Below are 26,460 nucleotides of genomic sequence, written 5' to 3'. Positions count from 1 at the left end.
TATGAACTGGCAGGGGAGGATGCTACAAATATTGATGAGCCAGAGGTTATGAAAACCCCACTACTCAAGGAGTCGAGGGTGCTCTCCGAGACACTTTGCAGAGGTCCAGCAAACTGCTTGTATTTGCCACATGCACCTCAGTCAAAGTGGAGAATTGACGGTTGGCGTATGTGGGGTCAAATCGATACTCCGGACAGTACGAGATGTTAGAAGAAAGTGATGGCCCTATGCAGAGTTTCATTTATGGTGGTCAGAAAATTTCTAATACGACTGAGATAAGTAGTGCGATGCAACAAATTAACGCAGAGCCATAATTCACATAGTACGGTAATGTTAAAGGCAGTGACTGTCAGGTACAGAAAGCGCAACAATCAGTGACAGCCAGATGCACAAGAATGCTGTGCGGAAAGCACATAAATGCAAAGGAAGGCTTAAGGTGGAGAAAACTAGGTTTAATTCAAAAGGTTCAGAGTGGTGAAGAAAAACAACTACTCACTGTCAAAGAAGAAAATGGGGTCTTACCACCTCCGGTTGTGCACGTCCGCCCACGCACTAGCCAGTGGGCTGATGCTCACAGTCATGACACCGGGCCAGAGGCTGCTGTAGGTCCAGTACAGCCTCACCACCATATAATCCTGGTCGCAGTAGTGAAAACCAGCACAAGGTATGATGCTGCTGTTTTCCTAATAGAGCTGTATTGATTTCATACCACAAAAAGCAGAGTCTTGGCACCCAATAAACTGCTTGGAAAGAAACCTTTGATGATTTTATTGATGCACCAGAAAGAACCGATGACAAAAAGATCATCAATCATCTTAAGAACCTAGCAGGAGATGGAGTATTGAACCTCAAGCTCAATACGATGACAAACGTTGACTTTGAAAGGTACATCTTCAGTTAGGAGAGACAGAGCGATGGTGAAACGATGGATGACTTAGTTGAAAGACTTGAAATGCTCATCAAACACTGTAAGTTCAACAAATTCAATTACAAAGATACATTCGTCTCAGGGTCATAGACGGGTGCCTGTCAAATCCCTTCACACGCCGAATGCTGACAGAGATACTCAATCTGGAGCATGTGCTAATAGCGGTCAGGGCTGAAGAACGTGCCGACAAACAAGCTGCTGACATGGAGCCTGGAGGAACTCAGAATGAATTGGCACTGAATATGAAAAGTGAGAAAAAACACAAGTTAGAAGGCCGTGAATGGATGTCTCCGAAGAAGAAGTTGTGCTATCGATGTGGATTTTCCCTTCCACATGAAGGTAAATTACATAGCATTGGAAAGATGTAAAGTCTGTGGGAAATCCAACCATGCACCAATCCAGGAGAACACATACTTGACCTCTTGATAACAACAGTGAAGATAAGAAATTCAAGAAAGTGGGTGTTGGACTGTCAGTTACACAAGTAGAGATTATCTTGCAAGGGTGGAGAACTGTCATTCCTGAAAGTCCACAACATCAAGTCATTTACTGGGACATCGGGGAATTGGTGCCACAAAGGAAGATGTCCTGGTTCTTATCTGTTCCCTCATCCTGCTTGAGCGAGTTGAGAGACAGAGCTCTAGGCTCGTCATTTGTGTAACTGTTTACCTCCCAAAACAACACAGCATCTGTTGAACATGTCGGATCATCCAAGACAGGTTTGGGAGAAAATTGCAGTTGATTTCTTTGGACCCCTTGCAAATGGTCATTACCTCATGGTAATAGTAGATGAGTGCTTCATGTTTCCTCTAGTGGAAGACCTTTGTCAATCATTAATGATTGAGAAATTAAACCACTAGAAGGCCCATTTGCAACCTGGGATCATCACAGTTGGCATGAACTCTAGTGCGATCAAATAGCTGCGGTTGTTGCTTTCTGTTTCTAGGTACTATTTTACATTTTATTCTTTCAAAATTCACAACTACAGTCAGTTTTACTGATTGCATTTTTGTCATTTTTGGTCTTATTTTATTTATTACACTAAGCTCTATTTTTCTAACCTGGTGTGGGATCTTTTGTATGGTGTTTCGCTGTTTTACTGTTGGAAGTGGTGCACAACTTTACACAGTACCTCTAAGTTAAGCCTGACTACTCTTTGTCAAGCTACCAGGGGGTTGAGCACAGTTTAATATGAGAATCGCTTGTGCCTTACCCTGGCTACTATTGTGTTGCTGCTTGACCAGGGCTTTGGGCATCCGCAGAAATGTTTCCAGGGGAGGTAAAATGTTAAAGTCATCACCATCCTCCGACATGATGTGTGCCAGGTGGGGCACAAGAAACACTGGGGCGCAGGAGGAGCCATGGGGGGCAGGAAGCAGGCCGCATATGATCTCATACACCATATGGTTTTTGTGCCACAGCCATCTTTCTTTTATGGCACCCCAAACTCCATACCCGCCCTGTTCCCTAAAATTGGCCCCAATCACCCAAAACCCATACCCACCCTGAACCCTAAAATTACCCCCCTGGTATCCCAAAACCAATACCCATCCTCAACCCTAAAATTACCCCAGAGCACCCCAAAACCCATACCCACCCTAAACCCTTTAATTACACCTGCCCCGCAAAACTCATACCTGTGCTGAACCCTAAAATTTGCCCCCTGGCACCCATAACCCACCCTGACCCCTAAACTTGTTCCCCTAGCACTCCAAAACCGTTACCCACCCTGAACCCTAAACTTACCCCTGGCACCCTAAAACCCATACCCACCCTGAACCCTAAAGTTACCCCTGCCCCCCAAACTCATTACCACCCTGAACCCTACAATTTCCCCCTGGCATCCCAAAACCCATACCCACCCTGAACCCTAAAATGACCCCTGCCACCCCCCCCAACTCATACCCACCCAGAAACCTAAAATTACTCCTTGGCACCCCAACTCATACCCGCCCTGAAACCTAAAATGACTCCCTGGCACCCCAAAACTCATTACCACCCTGAACCCTAAATTTACCCACCTGGCCCCTTAAAACCCATACATTCCCTGAACCCTGAAAATACCCCATGGCACGCCAAAACCCATACCCACCCTGAACCCTAAAATGACCCCCTGGCATCCCAAATCCCATACCCACCCTGAACCATAAAATTACCCCGACACTTCAAAACCCATACCCACCCTGAAACCTAAAATTATACCTGGCACCCCAAAAACCATACCCACCCTGAACCCTAAGTTTACCCCACTGGCACCCCAAAAGCTGAACACTACGGGGTAGATTTAGAAGCCCCTTGCGCCACTTTTGCATCACTTTTAACATGGGAAAAGTGACGCAAAACTGGCCCAAGGGGCTTCTAAATCTGCCCCAGAAGCTTACACTTCATTTGCATATTCGGAGGGGACTGTCCTCCTTGACGTTTCCATGCATGTAAGTCTACAACACTGTTCACTTAGAGTAATCTAGATATGCAGCCAGTAGGTAATGCTGGTGATTCTGTAGAATGCATTAAAGTTACTGGAACTTACTAAAAAACTGCTGCCTGCTCTTCTGATACTATTCTGTGGAGTGGGGCTGATCAGCAGCACTGTCGTCCTAACATCCAGCCCCTCCTGAAGGTCTCACTGTGTAGATAGATGTGGGTCAAATTTCTACTGGTTTCTCCTTGTCTGGGCCTCCTCTGCTTCTTTGTCGGTGCCCTTGGATGCAAAAAGAGACAGATCCATGGCCCTGTTCACCATTCATCTGGTGAGCAGCGCCTTGAATGTGTATTTCATACAAGTGCACAGACAGTAGGGGAAAAGGGATGGCAATGCAGGTGACACTTTTCCTTTGTAAAGTAATTCCTGCTGGCGTCATAGCCCGGGGTTTGCTGTCTGTGCACTTGTATCGAATACACATCTATACAAGTGCACAGACAGCAAACCCTGGGCTAGGACGCCAGCAAAAAGCGTCACCTGCACTGGCCATCCCTTTCCCCCTGCTGTGCACATCTTCCTACTCCCACCCCATGATGAGGCAGCTAGAAGCCCGGCTGAGGCTTCCCTGGCACACACACAGCTGCACTGAGTACTTCACAGGTCTTTAAAAGACCATTTATTTGTTAAAGAGGCTTTGTTGTGTTTTCAGCCCTTCTTGGAGTTGGCGTGAGGTTTAAAGAGGGGGTGAACAAGGGATTGAAGACGCTGCATGGTGATATGGATTGGTGCTTGGATTGGATGGAAGAGATAAGCAAGTTCCTCTTTGGGAGGGCTGTTTTGACTTGCTTGAGGGCCTTAATGACTTGCTTCGCTACCCCTTGAAGCATAGAGGGACTCAGTATTTCAGTGAGTTTGTAGTAGTACATGGCTCCTACGGTTCAAGTGACAATGGCAGTATTTACTGCAAGGATTGCTTGGTTATCGGTGGAAGTAAGGAGGTTCTCAGTAATTCAGTGAGTTCGCAGCAGTACCTGGCTGTGGTAGTGTTAGTGACCGTGTTAGTACTTGTCACTTTGATGCCCTGAAAAGCTGGTCTGACTGAGGCCTCTGCTGTTTTCTGGGACTGTGGTCCTGTCTGAGCTCAGGGTGTAAGTTCCAGCAGAGGTGGGAGGGAGATGCAGTGAGTGTCCGTGTAGTCAGGTTTGCACCAGACACCAGTGCTTAGTGTGATACTTCAAGGCACTTTAACGCTGCCCTGCTGAGTCAGGATTGTGAAGGGATCTGGGGTACAGTCCTGGTGAGTGGCGGTGCAGGAACATCGTAGGTCCTGCAGACAAGTGACCAACGCATTGTCTCACAGCTTGTCGCATTTAGGGTGTTAACTGAGTGACTGACCAAGGCACCAGGTTGGGAACAGTCCGTTTAAACCCTGCCCTGCTGCAAAACTATACACTGCCCTGTAAGTACAAGTCTAGCTGAAGCATCAGGCCAACGTGTTTACTGAATCACTCACCCCCTGTGGGGCATCAACCCTGTCCTGGACATGGGGGGGGGGGCTGTCACTCAGTGTGCTCAACCACAGCTTGGCCTCTGTGCTGAAACTGTTACCCAGATGAAAGTTGGGTGGTCGTAGTGACTCTTTGTACCAATTATGCCCATGGCTAAATTAGCCCAGTGGCCGCCCAGCCACGTTTTGGTGGTTTAGGCCACAGAACAAGGGGTCTGGCGGTGAGCACCGGCATGGGGGCAGGCCGTCACCGGTGCCAAATACACCCGTCGGGTGTGTAAGGACCCGCACCAGGCTTTTGTTCGTAGCTATATGGCGAGGACACGCGGTCGGGCTGAGAAGTAGTCCTTTATAAAGTGTAGTCCTTTATAAAGTGTGTCGGCCATCGTGGGGACTTCGCATCTACAGGTGCTATACTTTAAGATTTGCGTTTCAGTGGCCCTGGAAGACTGACGGGCTGGGTCGTCCCTGCTGAGATTCTACCCCGTGCACTGCAACCGCTCAAGAACTAGTGCAGTGGTGCTTAGGAACCTCCTGAGCTACCTAACCAGACACAATATTGCATTTAAAACAGCAATCCCTATCGAAAGCTGGCCTGACAGACGCTACAGATAAACTCTTCTGGAGAAGAGCTCGGAAAAGCCCCCCACGCACCAACTCAAAGAGCAGTAACATATAAATCCTTTTCTCTCTTTGCTCGTGAAAGGCTACCCCATGGCAGAGGGCAGTGCATGCCTAAGAAAAGTAGCGCTTTAAGCTCCACTAGAACATACAGTTCACTTTCCAAACACACAGAAAGGAGCAAGTGTGATGATTCTCTCATGCACCTCTCTACATTGGCTACCTGACCCCAGAGTCACACGTGTCAACATTAATTTTTTAATGCCAGGCTGCCGATCTACCCGTTTCCATAGGCGTCCACAGGGGGGGCAAGGAGGTGCGCTCCAGGTGGGGGCAAGCGCCCCTCCTTGCCCCACCCTGCGGACGCCCATGACCAGGGCTCACACCTCAGCTAACCAACATCCCAATTTCTAACATGAACCACAACGTTTCTACATCCAAGGTTTCTCATGATGTTAGGAGCAGTTCACTTTGACACAGTAAAGGGTACAGGACCTTAGGAACAGCCACCAGCAGAAAAAAGGGCTCTCCAGGAAAAGGGCTTGTAGCAGCTTGTTATGTCCCTGTAGCTGGAGTCCACTTCTTTGTCCTGAGTGCAAGTGGGAGCAGGTCTAGGCTTTCAGGTCTAGCACACAGGCTCCCCTAAGCCAATCATGAAGCTGCTGTCACCAGCATTACATCAGTGTCGTGATTGGTGTGAACGCCATGTTTCGACACTCAGACGGGGACTGGGAGCCTGTGTATGTTCCCCACCCACGCTGTGCAAATGCAATACTGCCTGGTGAAGAACATGCTAAGTGCGCATGACTGTTTGGCAGGACCAAGATGGCTAGCCAACCCGTCATGCACTCTTAAAAAGTGCCCACCACTCCCCCCTCTCCTCTGTGGCAGACCAGCCCAGCCATGCACCGCCCGTGTTATTATCATTTTATTTTTCCTTTTTTGCACTGCTGTGGGGTGACACCTTAGTGGAGGAGCAGCCTCTGAATAAATGACATACTCAAAAGGGTGGCAAGGGATCCCATGAGCTCACGTTGCTGCAAAAGGCACCACTGGCTAAGAGCAGAGCTGGGCCATTACTTTGGATATGTTTGGACCCAGGACCTTAAATTTGTAACTAGGATAAATATTGATGAATGTGAGAAGAACACTGCCTGTGTCATGTTAGGATGCAGGGAAAGCAATTTGCCAGACTTTCTTAGATTATTCATATGTCAAATCCCACAATCCTTTCACTCTACAATTAATATACAATTTAGTTGTATGACAATAGCACCTCTATTCTGAAAGAAAATCCCGCCTGTGCAACAATTATAAACTGTTCCTCATTACAATCAAAATGAAACTCAGATTCAACATTTATTTTTTCAAACTTTGAAAGAAAGACTGATCAAAAAATCCAAGATCTCAGTTCCTATAGATCCGCGATTGTTACCTGTACAGTTGATTCTCCCATTTGTCTGCTCTCCTTCGGGCGAAGAGATAAACCCCGGCATGCACCTGCAACTGTAATTTCCTGGTGTATTGAGGCAGATAGTGTTTGGTCCACAGGCGGCGGGAGTCTGAACACATTCATCAATATCTGTAAAATATTTATCTTGTGATGAGACCAAAGCTATGCCTTGCATCAACAACAGGCTAAAACCATGAGGACAAAGTTTTGAAGTGTACTGAGTTTGCATCCCTCAAAAACACTTAGGTGTCCATCTCTTTTAGTTTTTGGGAGTGATGTTACCTATGCAGTTGACTGTGATCTTCTGTTGCTTTCCTGCAGGTGGACGGGTGACCCCACCATGCACTTGCAACTGTAACTTCCTGGTGTGTTGGTGCCGATGCTGTGGGGTCCACAGGTGGTGGACTACCGAGCACTTTTATCAATATTTGTAAAATACTTGAAAGGTTGTGAGAAAATAATAATAAACCTTTGTCATCAACAACAGAGTTTACATCTACCCAAAACATTTGGGTCCCATCTGCTTTAGTGCCTGAGAGTGATGTTACCTATGCAGGGGATTGTGCCGTTGTGTTGTTATCCTGCAGGTGGAAGGATGAACCCCTGCAGACACCTGCAGCTGTAACTGTCTGCTACATTCATGCAGATGGTGTGAGAACCACGGACTGCTTTAGTCTAAGCACATTTACCAAAATCTATGCAATTTAAATCCAATCTGGTCTTATTAATTACCAGGTTCTCCATATCACCAGAAAATATTAAACTGTGTGAAAACAAGACTTTGTTTGATTTACATAGTGCTCGTGTAGTGCTAGAACTAAATATTTCAATTCTCCTGGTGATGTTTGGTGTTTTTCTATTTCTGAGTAATAACGATGTTCTTAAAATAGACAGGCATGTGACATTATTTGAAAAGTTTGAGTAAGTTTGATCTCTTTCATTAGATTTGTCCTAGAGACAGCATTAGCTTTGTCGCTAGACTTATTGTTTCAAATTATTCATAAAAAATAAATACATACATACAGAGAGGAGGTTAGGGTCTGAGGTCTTCATACATTAGTCTGTTCATCAGCCATTCACATTTTTCTTACAACCACAGTAGCATACAGCATGGTCAGTAGGTCAACCCACTTCATCCTTTGTCTATCATCACTGTGACTGCATTTTTTACTAAACCTATTTGCATATGCATATCCGCCTTTGAAGAAGTGCACTTCGTTTTCTGCACTTGTGGTCCAATACTTTACTTTTCCAGTGCTTTCTTTATTATTTTCTTATTTTTTATTTATCCATGTGTGTTGAAGGATTTTCAGTTTACAATTCAAATGCCATAGTACCTATTATTTGAGCCAATACGAATCATAATTCCCTCTGATGTGAGCTAAAACTTAAAATGTTTTGTCTATATGTTCCATCTGTCATAAGTTCATCTGCCAGCTACGAAGTACTTGTACAGTTTGATTAAAATTATAATCAACTTTATTTGTATATGAAAATTTTATGATTTTCGTATCTACAACAAAACAACAAGCATATGTAATAAGTTGAAAGTGAGACATCATCTACCAGTCTTCAAAGAGATTTGGCCTAGCATACTGTAGTGACAAGACGTATCAGCGTATGCATGAGTTGACTGGGCCAGTAGAATGTAGAGTGTGGGTTTTGTGAGAATGTGATGATGTATGGAGTGATGGGTCTGTGTGCTGGATGAAGCCTGGGAATTTATTAAGGTAGGGATAGAATGGAGCACTAACAAGCCCAACCAGCTTTGATTGTACCCTAAGGGTTTACCGTGGAATTAAGAGCTTACCTCCTACCTCAATGGCTCCTGGCACTGGTATGATAACCCTGCCTTCCTTTTTGGGGGGGGGGGGGGGGGGGGATTTCAAATTTTCATTCGGAGACATGGTATGTAAAATTGCCATACTAAATTAAAACAAAAATGAACCTTAAATTCCGTACATGTCATATATCCACATTTTTAAAGAAAGTTTTAACCCTACACCCCACCCCCCCCTTAGAGGGTCCGACCAGGAAGTTACAGAAAAGCAAATATTAAAAAAAAGGAAGAACAGGATTATACGTGTAGCCCATAAAGGCATAAAATAATAGCCTAGGTGTAAACAAAAAAATACAAAAAGAAGCCTGGGAATCTTATTGCTCAGAATTTACCCATTCCTTAAGGGTTTCCAAATCCGCTCGCCCTCTCTCCTAGCCCTGAGCGCTCTCCTCTTATATACAGATTTCTCCCATTTATAAATATATATCAATTTGCTAAACCATATATGGATCGTTGGTGGTACAGGATCTAACCACACTGTCGCCAAGCACAATCTCCACGCAGTCATTGCTATAAATAAGAGCTTGCACGCCGGTTTTGACATATTTTGCTCAGACACCCCTAGCAATATTAACTGAGGAGACATTTCAACTGTAAAACAAAAAATTTGGCTTAAACGTTGTTCCATTTTATACAACAGTTGACTCAAAGAAGGGCAGGAGGCAAACATATGTATGCTATCTGCAGCTAATTCCCCACAGCAAGAGCAATTGATCCCTGCAGTCCCTCCCCATTTATGAATTTGAAACGGTGTTATATACAAATTAAACCAAGTTTTGTAACATTGGACCTGCAAATTAGCAGAAATAAAAACAGATTACTAAAGAAAAGTGAATCCTCACAGGCCCCTTGGCTAGCTTGAACCCCTCTCTTCCAATAAGTAAAATGCTTGATCAAATCATCAGGTCTCTTAGTACTCAAAAGTTTATAGATAGAAGACATGGTTGATTGATTCCCATTAATAGCTTCTACTAATTGAATACGCTCCCAAGAGACAGTCCTTTTAGAAAAGAAATCTCTGACCTGTAAAAATTTAAAGAACTGTCTATTCCCTAGTCCATATTTATATGTTATTGCTTCAAAGGACAAAAGTCGCTCCTCCTTCATTATGTCCCTAACCACACTAACCCCCGGAACAAGCCATTCAATAAAATAGGCATCCTTAAAAATTCCAGGAAAAAGAGGATTCATAGAAAACGGTGTATATACATGAAATCTCCCAATGTCGAATATTTTTCGAACCGGCGTCCAAACTTTGAATGCAACAAGAAGAGTTTTAAACCTAAACTTTTTAAAATAAGCGAAGCCAATATGCCTAAATAAGAGCACCCGTGCCTCCTCCCCCAAAATAAATAATAAATTGAGCTATCTAAGCAGTCTAAAGAGCCAATATCCAACATCGGTGCTATATGTCTGAGTGTTATAGACCAATAGTACATCTGAAAGTTTGGTACTGACCAGCCCCCCCTTTCTCTAGACAAAGCCATATATTTCAAAGCCCGTCTGGGTCATTTACCAGCCCAGAGAAACCATGAAATAATCCGGTCTAGTTTTTTTAACCAAATGGGGTCAATCAGTATAGGAATAGCTCTAAGACAGTATAGAATCTTTGGTAAGAAGGTCATTTTCACCACATTGCATCTGCCCATTAAAGTAAGGGTAGGTTATTAATCCGATGCGCGTCTAAATCTAGTTTCTTAACTAGCGGTTTGAGATTAATTTCAACAATCTGATCAATTTCCGAGGTTATCTCTATCCCAAATATTTGGCTTTATTAATAATTCGGGAACCCTGCCTTCCAACTTCAACACATACATCACAGTTTATCTAAGAATCTAACAAGGCATCAATGAAAAATGCTCCAACAGGTGGTCCTGTCTTTCCCTCGCCATATAGCAATCCCCAATGCATTTGTCTCCTATGTCCCAAAAACTTCTCTGTTATCCATTTTACTGGGCATAGCTTTTGCACCAGCAGGTATTTGTTCAAGTTCTGTAACAAGTCCTCGCCAGTTTTGTTCAGTGAATTTTGAGAGTGGTGACGCATGATACTAGCCTGGAATTCCGGTGAGCGAGTGATGTAAGAAAACCCGACTTTCTTTAGAGAGGTGGGTGTTTTGCTGTCTCTGAGAAAAGTTTTAACAACATGGAGTTAAAAGGTGCATTCTAAAGCACAATTTTCATAAACAAATGTCTCAAAAGCCATTAGTGTGCTAGGTCAGTGGATCCTAACATTGCACAGGAGTTGACCCCATTTTTTCCAGAATGTGCATTAGGAGTCCCCCAGTGTCATTAATTACATTAATTTTGCCAGGGCTAGCATTTTGGCATGTCTATGAGATTAGTGCCCCATATGCCCGTAATTACATACAATGGCAGAGTCAAGAGCATAGGGGAATGACATTGAGATATACATGGCATATTTCTTTGGAAATGTACTCAAGGAGTGGCAGAGACTGACTGAATAAGGACTTTACACACAGGGTTGGCTTGCTCTTGGGCCCCTCCAACACCTCACAAGATTTTTTAACCTGCGTTGTTCATTTCAGACAGAAGGAGGACATTCTGAATCCTGCACTTAGCAGAAGCCCAATAACTTATGAGGGAAGCAAAATATGTCTCTACCAGGATTTCTCACCCATCACATTTCAGACACACCACCTCCTGCAACCGGCTACTATCTTCCTGCAAGATGAGAGGACAAAGTACACATGGGCCAAATCCTTTGCATTGCTTGCATGGAATAATTAAAAACACATTCTGCATCATGAGGAAGGCCCACTCAATACTGTGTCCACCGGAAGTCACAGAAGACCCTCCCTCAACCTCTCACAAATACAGAGATGCTCCGATCAAGTGATATACCCAATAGACCAGATGCACCTCTAGGAAAACTCCACACAAGCCAACATCTGAAGAGAGCTGCCATGAAAGGCCATCCCTGCTTCATCAATGTCAAAGCCATGGCTCAGACCATGAATCATTAACTGATCCCTCCATGACCCACACTACCCTAGCAAAGCAGGGTCCTCCATCAGCTTCCCTGGCATGATCCAGTATTCCTCTGCATTGCCGGAGTGTTGGCTTGGACAAGATTGGCACCTCCTCTGCTTATTTGCATACACTGGTCTTGGTGGACAAGATAACTTTGGTCCTGAACCGATCTCACACCTCCACCTCCACCTCAACTGACCCACTGCTCCTACTGTAATCAATGCACTTTGCTCCAATAGGGAGAGAAGTTTACCCTGTTGTTTCTTCCCCAGTTCAGTATACCCTCCTATCACTGACTTTGGCTCCAAACTCACTAGCTCAAGCACGTTCTCCCATATGCAAGCACATTTTGGCCCAAATACTAAGCCAATAAGCAGTCCTGTGAACACATTTACTAACTGACATTGCATCATGGTTAAATGGCAAGGCTTCAATGTCTGAGGTCTCACAGCCCCAGCTAAATGCAGGGCACATTGCTGTTAATGTTACTAAACTCCAATTGCAGAGTCTAGTAACATCAAAAGCACTGCCTTGCATGACTCATCTCCTAAAGAAAGACTTGGCCCAAATCTGATGACGTGCATTCATAGACAGTATTTCTCTTCTGAATCTAGTAAAAAAGCTGGAATTGCTATTTTTCTGGAAACAAATTCAAGGGTCAAGTTCTTAATACTGCAGCAGAGCTACCCAGAAGGTTACTTGGTCCGCATATTTTAACTATTAAACATAAACTCACGATAGCCACACTTTATGCAGCAGCAGCAACAAGAAAAGGACTTTATTTGGCAGGAGAAGAGTGCTTTCTTACTGAATCTTCAACTGTGCTGGTCGGTATGAAGTCAGAATTTCTCCATTTATCCATTGATGATTAATTGTCAATTGAAGAGTCCCCGATACTTGAAATCACTACTGTGTAAGTGGAAGTAAATACGTCTAGGTGAAAACAGGAGATGAAGGAGACAATGATTACTTTAACAGTGGGTAAACAAACGCTAAGTTCAAGGTTAGCTCAAAAGAGAGGGAGTCTGTCCACCACCAAAAGGGAAACAAAAACACACCTCAGGTGTCCAGGGCTAATGCTGGGGGTGCCTCACAAATAGCATTGTGAAAAAGGCCAATGATCCCATAAATGATCCATCTATGGAGCTGAATCATGCTTCAGATTCTTTAAAATGTTGCTGTAGATCAACGCAAAGGTGTCCACCTTGAATGAGTAGATTTAGATCTCCAAACAGAACACTGTTAGGTGATGTAATGTCAGGTGTATTATAGAGTGTGGGACCCCTATGGTCCATAATGGACTCCATAGTCTAATGACATAAGTGATTGGGTGTGATTAATAAATTCATGATGCAGTGCTTGTCAGTTACCGGATACACTCTGAGTGGTAAAGATGTGTAATACTGAGCTCCATGTGTGACGTAATTCATTTACATATGAACGGGCATGGGAGGATGCTACAAATATTGATGAGCAAGAGGTTATGAAAACCCCACTACTCAAGGAGTCGAGGGTGCCCTCCGAGACACTTTGCCGAGGTGCAGCAAACTGCTTGTTTTTGCCACATGCACCTCAGTCAAAGTGAAGAATTGACGGTTGGCGTATGTGGGGTCAAATCGATACTCCGGACAGTACGAGATGTTAGAAGAAAGTGATGGCCCCAAGCAGAGTTTCATTTATGGTGGTCAGAAAATTTCTAATACGACTAAGATACGTAGTGCGATGCAACAAATTAACGCAGAGCCATAATTAACATAGTACGGTAATGTTAAAGGCAGTGACTGTCAGGTACAGAAAGCGCAACAACCAGTGACAGCCAGATGCACAAGAATGCTGTGCGGGAAGCACATAAATGAAAAGGAAGGCCTAAGGTGGAGAAAACTAGGTACAATTCAAAAGGTTTAGAGTGGTGAAGAAAAACATCTACTCACTGTCAAAGAAGAAGATGAGGTCTTACCACCTCCGGTTGTGCACGGCAGCCCAAGCACAAGCCAGTGGGCTGATGCTCACAGTCATAACACCGGGCCAGAGGCTGCTGTAGGTCCAGTACAGCCTCACCACCATATAATCCTGGTAGCAGTAGCAAAAACCAGCGCAAGGTATGATGATGCTGTTTTCTTAATAGAGCTGTATTGTTTTCATACCACAAAAAGCAGAGTCTTGGCACCCAATAAACTGCTTGTAAAGAAACCTTTGATGATTTTATTGATGCACTAGAAAGAACCGATGACAAAAAGATCATCAATCATCTTAAGAACCTAGCAGGAGAGGGAGTATTGAACCTCAAGCTCAATACGAAGACAAATGTTTACTTTGAAAGGTACATCTTCAGTTAGGAGAGACAGAGTGATGGTGAAACGATGGATGACTTTGTTGAAAGACTTGAAATGCTCATCAAACACAGTAAGTTCAACAAATTCAATTACAAAGATACATTCGTCTCAGAGTCATAGATGGGTGCTTGTCAAATCCCTTCACACGCCGCATGCTGACAGAGACACTCAATCTGGAGCATGTGCTAATAGCGGTCAGGGCTGAAGAACGTGCCGACAAACAAGCTGCTGACATGGATCCTGGAGGAACTCAGAATGAATTGGCACTGAATATGAAAAATGAGAAAAAACTCAAGCTAGAAGGCCGTAAATGGATGTCTCCGAAGAAGAAGTTGTGCTATCGATGTGGACTTTCCCTTCCACATGAAGGTAAATGACATAGCATTGGACAGATGTAAAGGCTGTGGGAAAGCCAACCATGCACCAATCCAGGAGAACACATACTTGACCTCTTGATAATGACAGTGAAGATAAGAAATTCAAGAAAGTGGGTGATGGACTGTCGGTTACACAAGAAGGGATTATCTCGCGAGGGTCGAGAGCTGTCATTCCTGAAAGTCCACAACATCAAGTCATTGGACTGGGACATCGTGGAATTGGCGCAACAAAGGAAGATGTCTGGTTCATATCTGTTCCCTCATCCTGCTTGAGCGAGTTGAGAGACAGAGCTCTAGGCTCGTCATTTGTGTAACTGTTTACCTCCCAAAACAAAACAGGATCTCTTGAACATGTCGGATCATCCAAGACAGGTTTGGGAGAAAATTGCAGTTGATTTCTTTGGACCCTTTGCAAATGGTCATTACCTCATGGTAATAGTAGATGAGTGCTCCATGTTTCCTCTAGTGGAAGACTGATAGATTGTAATTTTCATGTTACAGAATGTCCTAATGATGTTGTAAATATGTTAGTCTAATGTGTCTAACGAATATGCAGTTATAGCCTATTATTCATGTGCTGCAACCCACTGAGCTATTTTTGTAATATGCAAGCTTCATTTGGATAGAATTGTTTCTGTAATGGTTAAGCTTTTGTCTTATTATTGCCTTCTAAGTTAAGAAGACGTTTTCTAGTACATTGCCTTCCATCCGTTAGGTTCCCATTATTGATATTTTTGTATACTTTCCTACAAGAGAGAGAAGCTTGTCTATGGCAGACAGATTTCTGATGCTGACATTTGCTCTGCAGCTCCAATGTCTCATGGTACAGTTTTTCCCCCTCCCTTATGAGCAGAAAGTCCCTGTTTCAGCATTTCTTGCCTCAAGTTAGTTTTGCAGAAATGTTTCATGCCCTGGAGTAGCAGAGCTTCGGCTCTGTGGCCTTGAGGGGTGATAACAGTGTTGCCTTCGCAGGTGCAGATGCCTCATGTATGAGTTCATTGTTCACCATCTGCTGAGCCCAGTACTTTTCCAGTCTGGGCGTGGTTTTACTCTGCCATGCTATGTGATAATGTATTGCTGTGGTGAGAGGAGGCAGTCCTCTCGATGCACTCCCTGGGGTGTAGACCTGACAGGGCCCATCTGCAGATGAATATTATGGCCAATAAAATATATTTCAATTTTTTCTCCACGGCCTGGCTGGCTTAATATATGAGAATGATAGATGAGTGAGGTAAGTCGCTCAGGTGGATTTGAGCCACTCTTATCAGATGGCGCCCGAATAGGGACTGGCGATAAGGATCTTTCTCACCCGTAGGTGGGTAGCAGAAGGCCGGGGACCCTCTGGTCGGCACGGTGGGTCTGGATACCCACTTTGATGCCGAGCTTGGTTCTCGCAGCGCTGCCCCACCCTGCTGATCAGGAGAGGTCCCGGTTCATGATCCTGCGCCGGGGTCCAGAAGGCGGAACTTTGGAGCTGACCGTGTTGGTCCCAGCAGCCGGCGGTGGAGAACAGTGGATGTCTGGTTCCGCGAACAGGAGGTGAGTGGTCCGACTGGTTATTGAAGGTGCTAGGGTGCTCCAGGGACTAGTGTGTCCCCAGTGGTTAAGAGACCCGTGTGTCTCCAGTGGTAAAGGAGCCGGTGCGCTCCTAGGGCTAGTGTGCTCCGGGGAACTCAGAGTGTGAGGGGTGCTCTGACAGACTTAATGGAGGTTGGAAGGACATTTGTTTGTGGTCATCCGACCGGGTGGTACTGTGGTGGAGGCGTGGCTCATTGCGGGTAGGCTACGGAACTCACCCCAAACCCCTAGGGTGGCGGTTCAGCGGGAGTGGGTCCTGGGTCCCCTGTGGTAAAGTGCGCAGCGATCTGTAGTGCCACCCGAGTGGCGGATGTGTCCTCCATCCTCAGAACAGTTAGTGTACTGTTCGGTCTGCGGTAGGGTCCAGGTTCTCCAGGACTTGGTCGACGGGCCTTGTCCCATTATGGTAACACGTGTTTGGCAGGGACTTAATGCATAGGATGTATGTGCGTGGGCGAATGTAAGTGGTTGTGTGTGGAGATAGTTGCTTGGTTTTTTGTGTCCGGGTATGTGTGGGTTCCTTGGCGGTATCTGATTGAGTGAGTTTGGTGGTGTTTGATTGAGGGTGCAAGATGCCGCGTTTCAGTAAGTTGCAATGTTTTAGGTGTTGCTGCAGTTCAACTGATGTCAGATTGGCCGAGAGCCAACCCGCTCCTGTAAAAGACTCTTTTAATTCTGAGATATATGTGAATATGGATTTATCCTGATTTTGTTTAATATTTTTGATGCAGTTAAGATAGATTACTTACAGGAGAGACTGTTTGCTATGCACAGCTGTCAGAGCATGTTTAATTTCCTAAGGTTGTGGTAGAAAGAGGTTCAGCAAAGACAGATGAGAGGACTTATGATAGCCCAGAATATGGACAGATCAACAGTTTAGGTTTAAAGGAAGACAACATGTGTACATTTGGAATTTGCAGGGTGTTCCCATTTAAATGTGCTTCTAATGGCTCAGGGGGGCAATGTGAGCAGTGATTAAGAGGATTGGGTATGTATTTCATGTAATATGTTTGATTTGGTTATAATTGGTTTGGTTTGAGAGCAGTCTGTGGGTTGCCTTTTGTTTGTGTAAATGTTTGTTTGAATGAAGTGAGTGCATCTTTTTGCATGAGTTAGATTGTCTGGTCCTTGTGAGCTACCTGAGATGGTTGTGCCTGGCTATCAGTGGGCCCGATTCACAGAATGAACTTAAGACTCAATCCTAAATTTACTACTATTTTGGTATTCACAGAATGCACTTACTACTTTTGGCATTCACAGAATGCACTTACTACTTTTGGCATTCACAGAATGAACTTACTACTTTTGGTATTCACAGAAGTTAGGATTTTGTCTTAAGTTTGTCTTAAGACAGACTTAAGACAGACTTAAGACAAACTTAAGACAGACTTAAGACAAAATCCTAACTTCTGTGAATACCAAAAGTAGTAAGTTCATTCTGTGAATACCAAAAGTAGTAAGTGCATTCTGTGAATGCCAAAAGTAGTAAGTGCATTCTGTGAATACCAAAATAGTAGTAAGTTTAGGATTGAGTCTTAAGTTCATTCTGTGAATCGGGCCCAGTGTGTTTCTCATGTAGTTTAAAAGTGCATGCAGGGCTGTGCTCTATGGAAAATAATTTGGTTTCTTTCATCCCCTTAATCTGTGAACAGTAGAAGATGAAAAAAAGAATAAGGATTTGATTACCAGTAATTAGAATGTATATTAATAAGAATGTAGAAAGTGTGTAAAGTTAGAAGGAAGTAAAAAAAAAAACAAGAGAAATGTACTTTTTTTAAAATAGGGCATGTCGAAAAAGTTAGGAAAGGCTTCTTGGCTTTGTCAGCGCCAGAACGACGAGCACAGACTGCGAAGCAGATTTGGCCTTGGTGCTGAATGCCAGGGGGGGGCCAGGAAGGCTGGCTAGCAGCCCAGAATTCTTAGCTCTTGGAAGATGGTAAGAGTGAAATGCATTTTCTGAACGGTAAAAGAGGCCTCCAAAGGGGTGGAGAGCTGGAGTTGTTTAGTTAGTTTTAAAATGACATGTTGAGTGGATGTGTTTCAGTCCACAAAAAAATAAAAGGGGTTGTAGGACTCTGGGCTGGGAAGGTTTAGTATGACAGTGTGTGAATTCTATTCCGTTCTGGAAGGGTTAAATAGAAAAAGAGAATGTGAGCAGGGCTATTGTTCAAGATTATGTAGAATGGAAATATAGATGCTTGCAAAGCAGGGCAACTTCCCTACCCCTCCCAATGAGAGAGGGAGAAGGGAGGGGGGATAGACGAGCAGAGCAGCGGTGACCTTGTGTGATAACAGCATTCCAATGGGTTCGCAGAGCACAGACAGAAGATTATGGGAGGGGGCTAGGAGGCCCAGCTATTGGCATGGACAGGCAGAGATACACAGTTGGAGCCATGTGAATTGTGAATTTGGAGCGAGTCTGCATAATTATTAGTGCAAAATGCTGGTTTAGACTAAAGTATGATGCAGTTGTTAAGAACACATGTGATTTAGTATCAGGAACAAACTTATGAATAATTTTCAACAGGTTATTCCATTTGGACATAGAGAATTACACTTTAAAATGGCCTAGTCTGAGAAAAGAAGGATTGTTTTGAGAAAAATTAATTTACTAGATATTTTGTTTCACTGTTGGTCCATGTCATAGTATACAGGTTTTCTATTTAAATAAATATTGAGTTGGGGGGTCTCTGATTGGCATACTGATTAGTGTTTTTGCTAGTGGATCCCTAGTGGAGAGAACTGATCATGCGAGGGTAGGTATCTAATATTTATTGTGCTGCTCATAAGAGTGATCTGGTGGGAATGTATATATGCGTGTATATATTGGATTTGTATAAAGGTCTTTGTATGCAGTTTGTCCATGGGACACCATTGCAGTGGGTCCAGTGCCCCACCCGCTGAGTAGAGGTGCAGAGTGTGTTTGTGCAAATGTCAAAATGTTAACATAACACAGTTAGAGCTGTGATTTTACCCAGAAGTAAGATGCCTTTTTTTGTTTAAAGATGAGAAAGTGCATTGGTTATAAAAAAGGCCCATTTAAACAGGGTAAGATGTCTGTGCAGAAAAAGATTTGTTACCTTTAATAACAAGAATAAAAGTTTTACGCATGGTATGGAACTTCTTGGTTCATGACAATTGAAAGCTGTGAAAGTAAATGTATATCTTTTTCTCTTTTTGATGCTGCCTTACATGTTATTATAAGATAGTCATGTGATTTTTAATGCTGCTACATGTTTTGCTCTTTTGGCTGGAGGTTGGGGGCTCGTCCTGTCTAAGACAGCGAACAGGGTTTTTTTTTTTTTTTTAGAAGAGCACTTGGGGTTCTTTTTACATTGAAAGGATGTTAGGGTGTGAATGAGCTCCAAGCATAGGTTTTAAAGTAAGTATGCCTTTCTGTCCAATATTTTGTGTGTTGTTGTTTTTTTTCTTTTGTGGTTTGATTTGTTTCGTTTCAGTGCAATGGGAAATATTATTATCTCTGTGTTATGGTGAGTATTGATGCAACTTTGTGTTAGACAGATTACATGTGCACTGACACCGCATGATGCATGACATGCATGAGAAAGATATAGTCCTTTGAGTAACTAATATAGTGTTTTCCTTTTTGTGGCTTTTGTGTTTGGTATATGTATTATTGCGTATTATTTTATGTTATACGCATGTAAATATTGTGTGTTTTATGTTTTCTTTGGCTTATTGTGCATTGTGGTAGGTATGCTGATCGATCTTAAGGCTGACAAATTAAGGAGGCCAGCATACTGGGTTTTGGGCTGCAGTTTCACTGTGCATGAAATGCATGGCATTGTGTTGTGTGTCACAGCTCCTTTGCATGTGTTGCTGGGATTTGTCTATGCTTTCTGTGCTTAGCACAGCCAGTATACCTGCTGCCTTGGTATGCTTGTTTCTGTTTTGTATTGTTTTGACAATTCTATTTTTGATACTAGTACAAGCTTCTCTGTGGGGAATTTGTTCTGGTCCCTAAATTTCACAGACAACGCTTCAGCAGTGTATGTCTATTTTGTTAAATGGTATAGAAGAGTTATTCTTGTGTACTCATGGCGTTGTGTGACAAGACTGACCATTACCTAAGTAATTTTTGTTCTTTTATAGATTTCCCTTTTGCCGCCATTTCCCTAATTAATGTCACATAGTGCCTGGTTATGGGGGATTTTTACAATTTCCTTGTCCTTACTCCTTAATGGGAATAAAAGGCCTCAAAAGAAGTAGTGTGTTTTGTAATAGATTAATAATTATAATGAATTCTCGATATTAATAGGCACACACATCATTTTATGGCAATGACATTTGTACATGTGCTAAAAGATGTTCTAGCCCTCTCAAAAGTTCTATGTATCTCCTACAATATTGTTTATGCCCAGTGCTACACCCGGGGGTTGATGGTTTTGACTGAAGTGAAATATGTTTCAGATTTCCTTCTGTCAAAAATGGGGGAGGTAGCTAGCTCCCCGCTAGCTCTCCTATAAATTAGGACTAGGTAACATGTATATTGCTCCCTCCTCTTCTCCAATTTTTATTAGCCTGTCCTGCTTTGCTCTACAAGGGGAATTAGATGTGGGTAGTTTTGTTTTACAAGTGTTGGGTAATAACACCATTATTGTAGTCGTGCGAGTACATTGCTAGTTCTTTATTAGCTAGTTTGTGAAAATAAACTGTTAGTCTTTATCAGAGAAGACACCCCAGACTAATGTTTCCTTATTTGACCTTTGAAGGGAACAATAGCTCTGTATTTTTTTCTTGTTTCACATTCCTAGGTAACAACATCATTATTGTGCAGCACTGAGTAAAGGTGCACAGGTATCACAAGTCTCTTATCTTTTAGCCTGTATAGTTGAGCTGACATGGTCTACATAGTGAAAAAGGTGAAAGATGCTTGTGTGATCCTCAGCAAAATATCCTCAGCAAAATATTTTTTCTGTTGCAATTATAGCTTTGTAGAAGTTAGTTTCCTGCTGCTTCCCATAGTATGTGAGCATGGTCATGAGCAAAAAAATAAATAAATAAATAAATAAATAAAGTTGTTTTGAGTAAAACAAAAAGAGAATATTAGAAGTGTTTGATGTTTTGCACAACAGTGAGGGTTCACAAAGTAGACGCTGTGTGCATGCTATAGGAATAGCGGTTTGAAATTCCCTTTTTGAGGATTCTCAAGTGAGAATGCGGTAATACAACATGTCTGTTTTGTTTTATTTTTTCTCTTCTCTTAGAATTAACACATACGTCCGACCACAGGTAATACAGTGGAAAAGTCAAATATGTAATGTATTACCTATTGTTAGCACAAATTTATTGATAGGCCTGAGATGTTTTTTTCATTCCAATTCACACCGCCTAGCAAATGTTTGGGGTGTCCCGAGACTAAATTGTTTTGACCCTTTGTTGACAGACTATTTGTATGCTTTGACTAAAGATCTTCGTTCCCTTCATCAGCAGGTAGCAGACACACTGAAGCCGCAACCGGAGGGGCCTGGACACACCATCCAACATGAGGACTGCATCAACCTCCGAAGATACCAGCGGAAGTCTTACTTTGAGCCGAGGCAGGTGCTGCTGCCACCCAAACCGCACTCAGGGGTCATAAGTCGTGCACCCATGCTAGCCGTGTAAAGAGGGTCCAGCTTCTGCTGCCCTATGATGAGTGGGTGAGAAAGGGCGTCGCTGATGACAAATACGCTTCTCAGATGCTTTATTGAGAGGTGAGGAGCCTGATCAAAAGGAGAAGAGGCCGGCTCTGATTGCTAAAGGTGAGGTCTCTCTTCATCACAGTGAGCAAACATCAGCGGATAAGTCCCCTGCCATTGAGCCCCCCATTCTGTTCACAGATCCAGAGGTGCGAGGGAGCACTCGATACAATCTGTGGCCCAAGAAAGGAGAGCAGGGCACCGGAAGAAGGGCTGAGTAAGGGAAGTAGGGAAGGACTAAAGAAAGTGTTAGGGATGGACTGCTGGAAGAGCCCTGGTGCACTGTTGAGACATTGTCAGGTGGGACACTAGGATTGCGCCTGGGCCCAGATTAAGTGCTCCTCTGAGTCGTGAAGCTGTGGGACTCAGTCGTGGGAGTTAGGGAATGAACAATAAAAGCCTGCCTGTGAGGCTTTAACAGACACAGGGAGAAGATCCCTTGAAGGGAGAAGATACCCTCTGGTTGGCCTCAGTGTGAACTGTTTTTCCCCTAGTTTACTTTGGTCTTTTAGCTAGGAAAATGAGTCCCTTTGAATGTTCCTTTTCCCCAGGAGGAGCTGCCTCTGCGGCTCCTTGTCCAGATGCCCCTTCCCATATTTGGTTCACATGGTCTACAAATTTAATAATTCGTTTGTTTGTATCCTAACTATTGCTTTCATATTTCTCTTTAGAGAATTAGTTTCTTGTTGCTTGGCGCATACCCTCATGAGTACTATTCCAACACCACATGAGAGTGACCCTAGTTCCTCACGAGGAGGAGCCCTGGGAAGTTCATTAGGATGATGTAGTATTCCATTGTTGCACAAGACACATGTTACTTATAGTACTGCAGATTATTGGGTGTGTGGGTCATTGCCTTCAAACACACACAAGGGTGAAAAAATGTTGCTTCTATTCTTTCCCTATGGAAGTAGCTGTGAGGGTTAGTATACTTTGAGTAGTCTAGTAAAAAACATTTCTCAGCCCAATAAAGATATACTTCATGGATGTTAGATACAGGTCCTCGCTGATAATGCAAGTGAACACTGAGTATATGGTTCAATAGGGTGTTTTCTCTGATAATGATAGTTGGATATTATTTGCATTAATTCCTGCTCATGACTTGAACTGTAATGTCTTTTTAAGTTGTCCGATCATGACATAGTGTTATAGAGCAATGGTACGCCAAGAGCATATGCTTAGATTAGTCAAAAAGGAGGGTGCCTCACACCCAGAGAATAATAATTGTTTTAGTAGGTATTGCAGGGGTTGTTCTTTTACTTGTTGCCTCTGCACTTCCTGTCCTATAGTATGCTGCACTACTTCTATGATCATGCTCATCCTAGTATTTCCTTTCCCGACCTTTGATTGATGAGTGATGCCGTCCCCGTTCTCTCCTTTAGAATTGTACAGTCCCTCCTTTGAGCAATAAAGGCTGCACTTATGTTAGCCACATTAGGCTAAAAGGAGGGTCTGATAGATTGTAATTTTCCTGTTACAGAATGTCCTAATGATGTTGTTAATATGTTGGTCTAATGTGTCTAACGAATATGCAGTTACAGCCTATTATTCATGTGCTGCAACCCACTGAGCTATTTTTGTAATATGCAAGCTTCATTTGGATAGAATTGTTTCTGTAATGGTTAAGCTTTTGTCTTATTATTGCCTTCTAAGTTAAGAAGACTTGTTCTAGTACATTGCCTTCCATCCGTTAGGTTCCCATTATTGATATTTTTGTACACTTTCCTACAAGAGAGAGAAGCTTGTCTATGGCAGACAGATTTCTGATGCTGACATTTGCTCTGCAGCTCCAATGTCTCATGGTACAGTTTTCCCCCCTCCCTTATGAGCAGAAAGTCCCTGTTTCAGCATTTCTTGCCTCAAGTTAGTTTTGCAGAAATGTTTCATGCCCTGGAGTAGCAGAGCTTCGGCTCTGTGGCCTTGAGGGGTGATAACAGTGTAGCCTTCGCAGGTGCAGATGCCTCATGTATGAGTTCATTGTTCACCCTCTGCTGAGCCCAGTAATTTTCCAGTCTGGGCGTGGTTTTACTCTGCCATGCTATGTGATAATGTATTGCTGTGGTGAGAGGAGGCAGTCCTCTCGATGCACTCCCTGGGGTGTAGACCTGACAGGGCCCATCTGCAGATGAATATTATGGCCAATAAAATATATTTCTAATTCTTCTCCACTGCCTGGCTGGCTTATTATATGAGAATGATAGATGAGTGAGGTAAGTCGCTCAGGTGGATTTGAGCCACTCTTATCAAGACCTTTGTCAATCATTAATGATTGAGAAATTAAACCACTAGAAGGCACATTTTCAACCTGGGATGATCATAGTTGGCCTGAACTCTAGTGCGATCAGACAGCTGTGGTTGTTGCTTTCTGTTTCTAGGTACTATTTTACAGTTTATTCTTTCAAAATTCACAACTACAGTCACTTTTACTGATTGGATTGTTGTAATTTTTGGTCTTATTTTATTTATTACACCAAGCTCTATTCTTCTAACCTGGTGTGGGATCTTTTGTATGGTGTTTCGCAGTTTTACTGTTGGAAGTGGTGCACAACAACTATACACAATGCCTCTAAGTTAAGCCTGACTACTCTTTGTCAAGCTACCAGGGGGTTGAGTACAGTTTAATTTGAGAATCGCTTGTGCCTTAAACTGGCTACTATTGTGTTGCTGCTTGGCCAGGGCTATGGGCATCCGCAGAAATGTTTCCAGGGGGGGGGGGTAAAATGTTAAAGTCATCACCATCCTCCGACATGATGTGTGCCAGGTGGGGCACAAGAAACACTGGGGCGCAGGAGGAGCCATGGGGGGCAGGAAGCAGGCCGCATATGATCTCATACACCATAGGGTTGTTGTGCCACTGCCATCTTCCTTTAATGGCACCCCAAAATCCATACCCAACCTGGTCCCTAGAATTACCCCCAATCACCCCAAAACTCATACCCACCCTGAACCCTAAAATTATGCCCCTGGCACCCCAAAACCCATATCTACCCTGAACCCTTACCTTGCCCTCAGCAACCCAAAACCCATGCCCACCCTGAACTCTAAAATTACCCCTGTTCCCCCAAAACTCATTCCCGCCCTGAACCCGAAAATTACCCCCCTGGCACCCATAACACATAACCCCCTGACCCCTAAAATTGACCCCCTGAACCCCAAAAGCCATACCCACCCTAAACCCTAAAATTACCCACCTGGCCCCCCCATAACTTATACCCACCCTGACCCCTAATATTTCCCCCCCTTGCACCCCAAAACCCATACCCGCCCTGAACCCTAAAATTACCCCCTTGGTACCCCAAAACCAATACCCATCCTCAACCCTAAAGTTACCCCCTAGCACCCAAAACCCATACCCACCATGAACCCTTAAATACACCTGCCCCCCAAAACTCATACCTGTACTGAACCCAAAAATTAGCCCCCTGGCACCCATAACCCACCCTGACCCCTAAACTTGTTCCCCTAGCACTCCAAAACCCATACCCACCCTGAACCCTAAAATTACCCCTTGCACCCCAAAACCCATACCCACCCTGAACCCTAAAGTTACCCCTTCCCCCCAAACTCATTACCACCATGAACCCTAACATTACTTCTGCCACCCCCCAACTCATACCCGCCCTGAAACCTAAAATGACTCCCTGGCGCCCCAAAACTCATTAACACCCTGAACCCTAAAATTACCCACCTGGCCCCTTAAAACCCATACATTCCATGAACCCTGAAATCACCCCATGGCACGCCAAAACCCATACCCACCCGGAACCCTAAAATGACCCCCTGGCATCCCAAATCCCATACCCACCCTGAACCCTAAAATTACCCCGACACTTCAAAACCCATACCCACCCTGAACCCTAAAATTATACCTGGCACCACAAAACCCATACCCACACTGAACCCTAAATTTACCCCACGGGCACCCCAAAAGCTGAACACTACGGGGCAGATTTACATGCCCCTTGCGCCATGTTTACATCACTTTTAACATGGGAAAAGTGACGCAAAACTGGCCCAAGGGGCTTCTAAATCTGCCCCTACAAGCTTAAACTACATTTGCATATTCGGAGGGGACAGTCCTCCTTTACGTTTCCATGCATGTAAGTCTACAAAACTGTTCACTTAGAGTAACCTAGATATGCAGCCAGTAGGTAATGCTGGTGATTCTGTAGAATGTATTAAAGTTACTGGAACTTACTAAAAAACAGCTGCCTGCTCTTCTGATACTAGTCTGTGGAGTGGGGCTGATCAGCAGCACTGTCGTCATGGCATCCAGCCCCCCTCCTGAGGGTCTCACTGTGTAGATAGATGTGGGTAAAATTTCTCCTGGTTTCTCCTTGCCTGGGCCTTCTCTGCTTCTTTGTTGGTGCCCTTGGATGCAAAAAGAGACTGATCCATGGCCCTGTTCACCATTCATCTGGTGAGCAGCGCCTTGGATGTGTATTCCATACAAGTGCACAGACAGTAGGGGGAAAGGGATGGCAATGCAGGTGACGCTTTTCCTTTATAAAGTAATTCCTGCCGGCATCATAGCCCAGGGTTTGCTGTCCGTGCACTTGTATGGAATACACGTCTATACAAGTGCACAGACAGCAAACCCTGGGCTATGACGCCAGCAAAAATTCCGATATAAAAGAAAAGCGTCACCTGCACTGGCCATCCCTTCCCTCTGCTGTGCACATCTTCCTACTCCTACCCCATGATGA

General features: G+C 43.8%; 1 protein-coding gene across 1 annotated transcript in view; it reads right to left on the bottom strand.

Moving 5' to 3' along the window:
- LOC147664074 (adhesion G protein-coupled receptor E3-like) overlaps positions 1–26,460 on the bottom strand; it is a 328,851-nt gene that overhangs the window by 278,666 nt on the left and 23,725 nt on the right. The window contains exon 4 of the mRNA XM_086950002.1: positions 6,914–7,060. Coding sequence (XP_086806128.1) covers positions 6,914–7,060 — 147 coding nt within the window. The remainder of the gene's footprint in view (positions 1–6,913; positions 7,061–26,460) is intronic.

Source organism: Lissotriton vulgaris, unplaced genomic scaffold (genome assembly GCF_964263255.1).
Source record: "Lissotriton vulgaris unplaced genomic scaffold, aLisVul1.2 SCAFFOLD_270, whole genome shotgun sequence".
Lineage (NCBI taxonomy): Eukaryota > Metazoa > Chordata > Amphibia > Caudata > Salamandridae > Lissotriton > Lissotriton vulgaris.
Note: the sequence above shows the minus strand (reverse complement) of the source record. Positions and strands in the feature narration are given on the sequence as shown.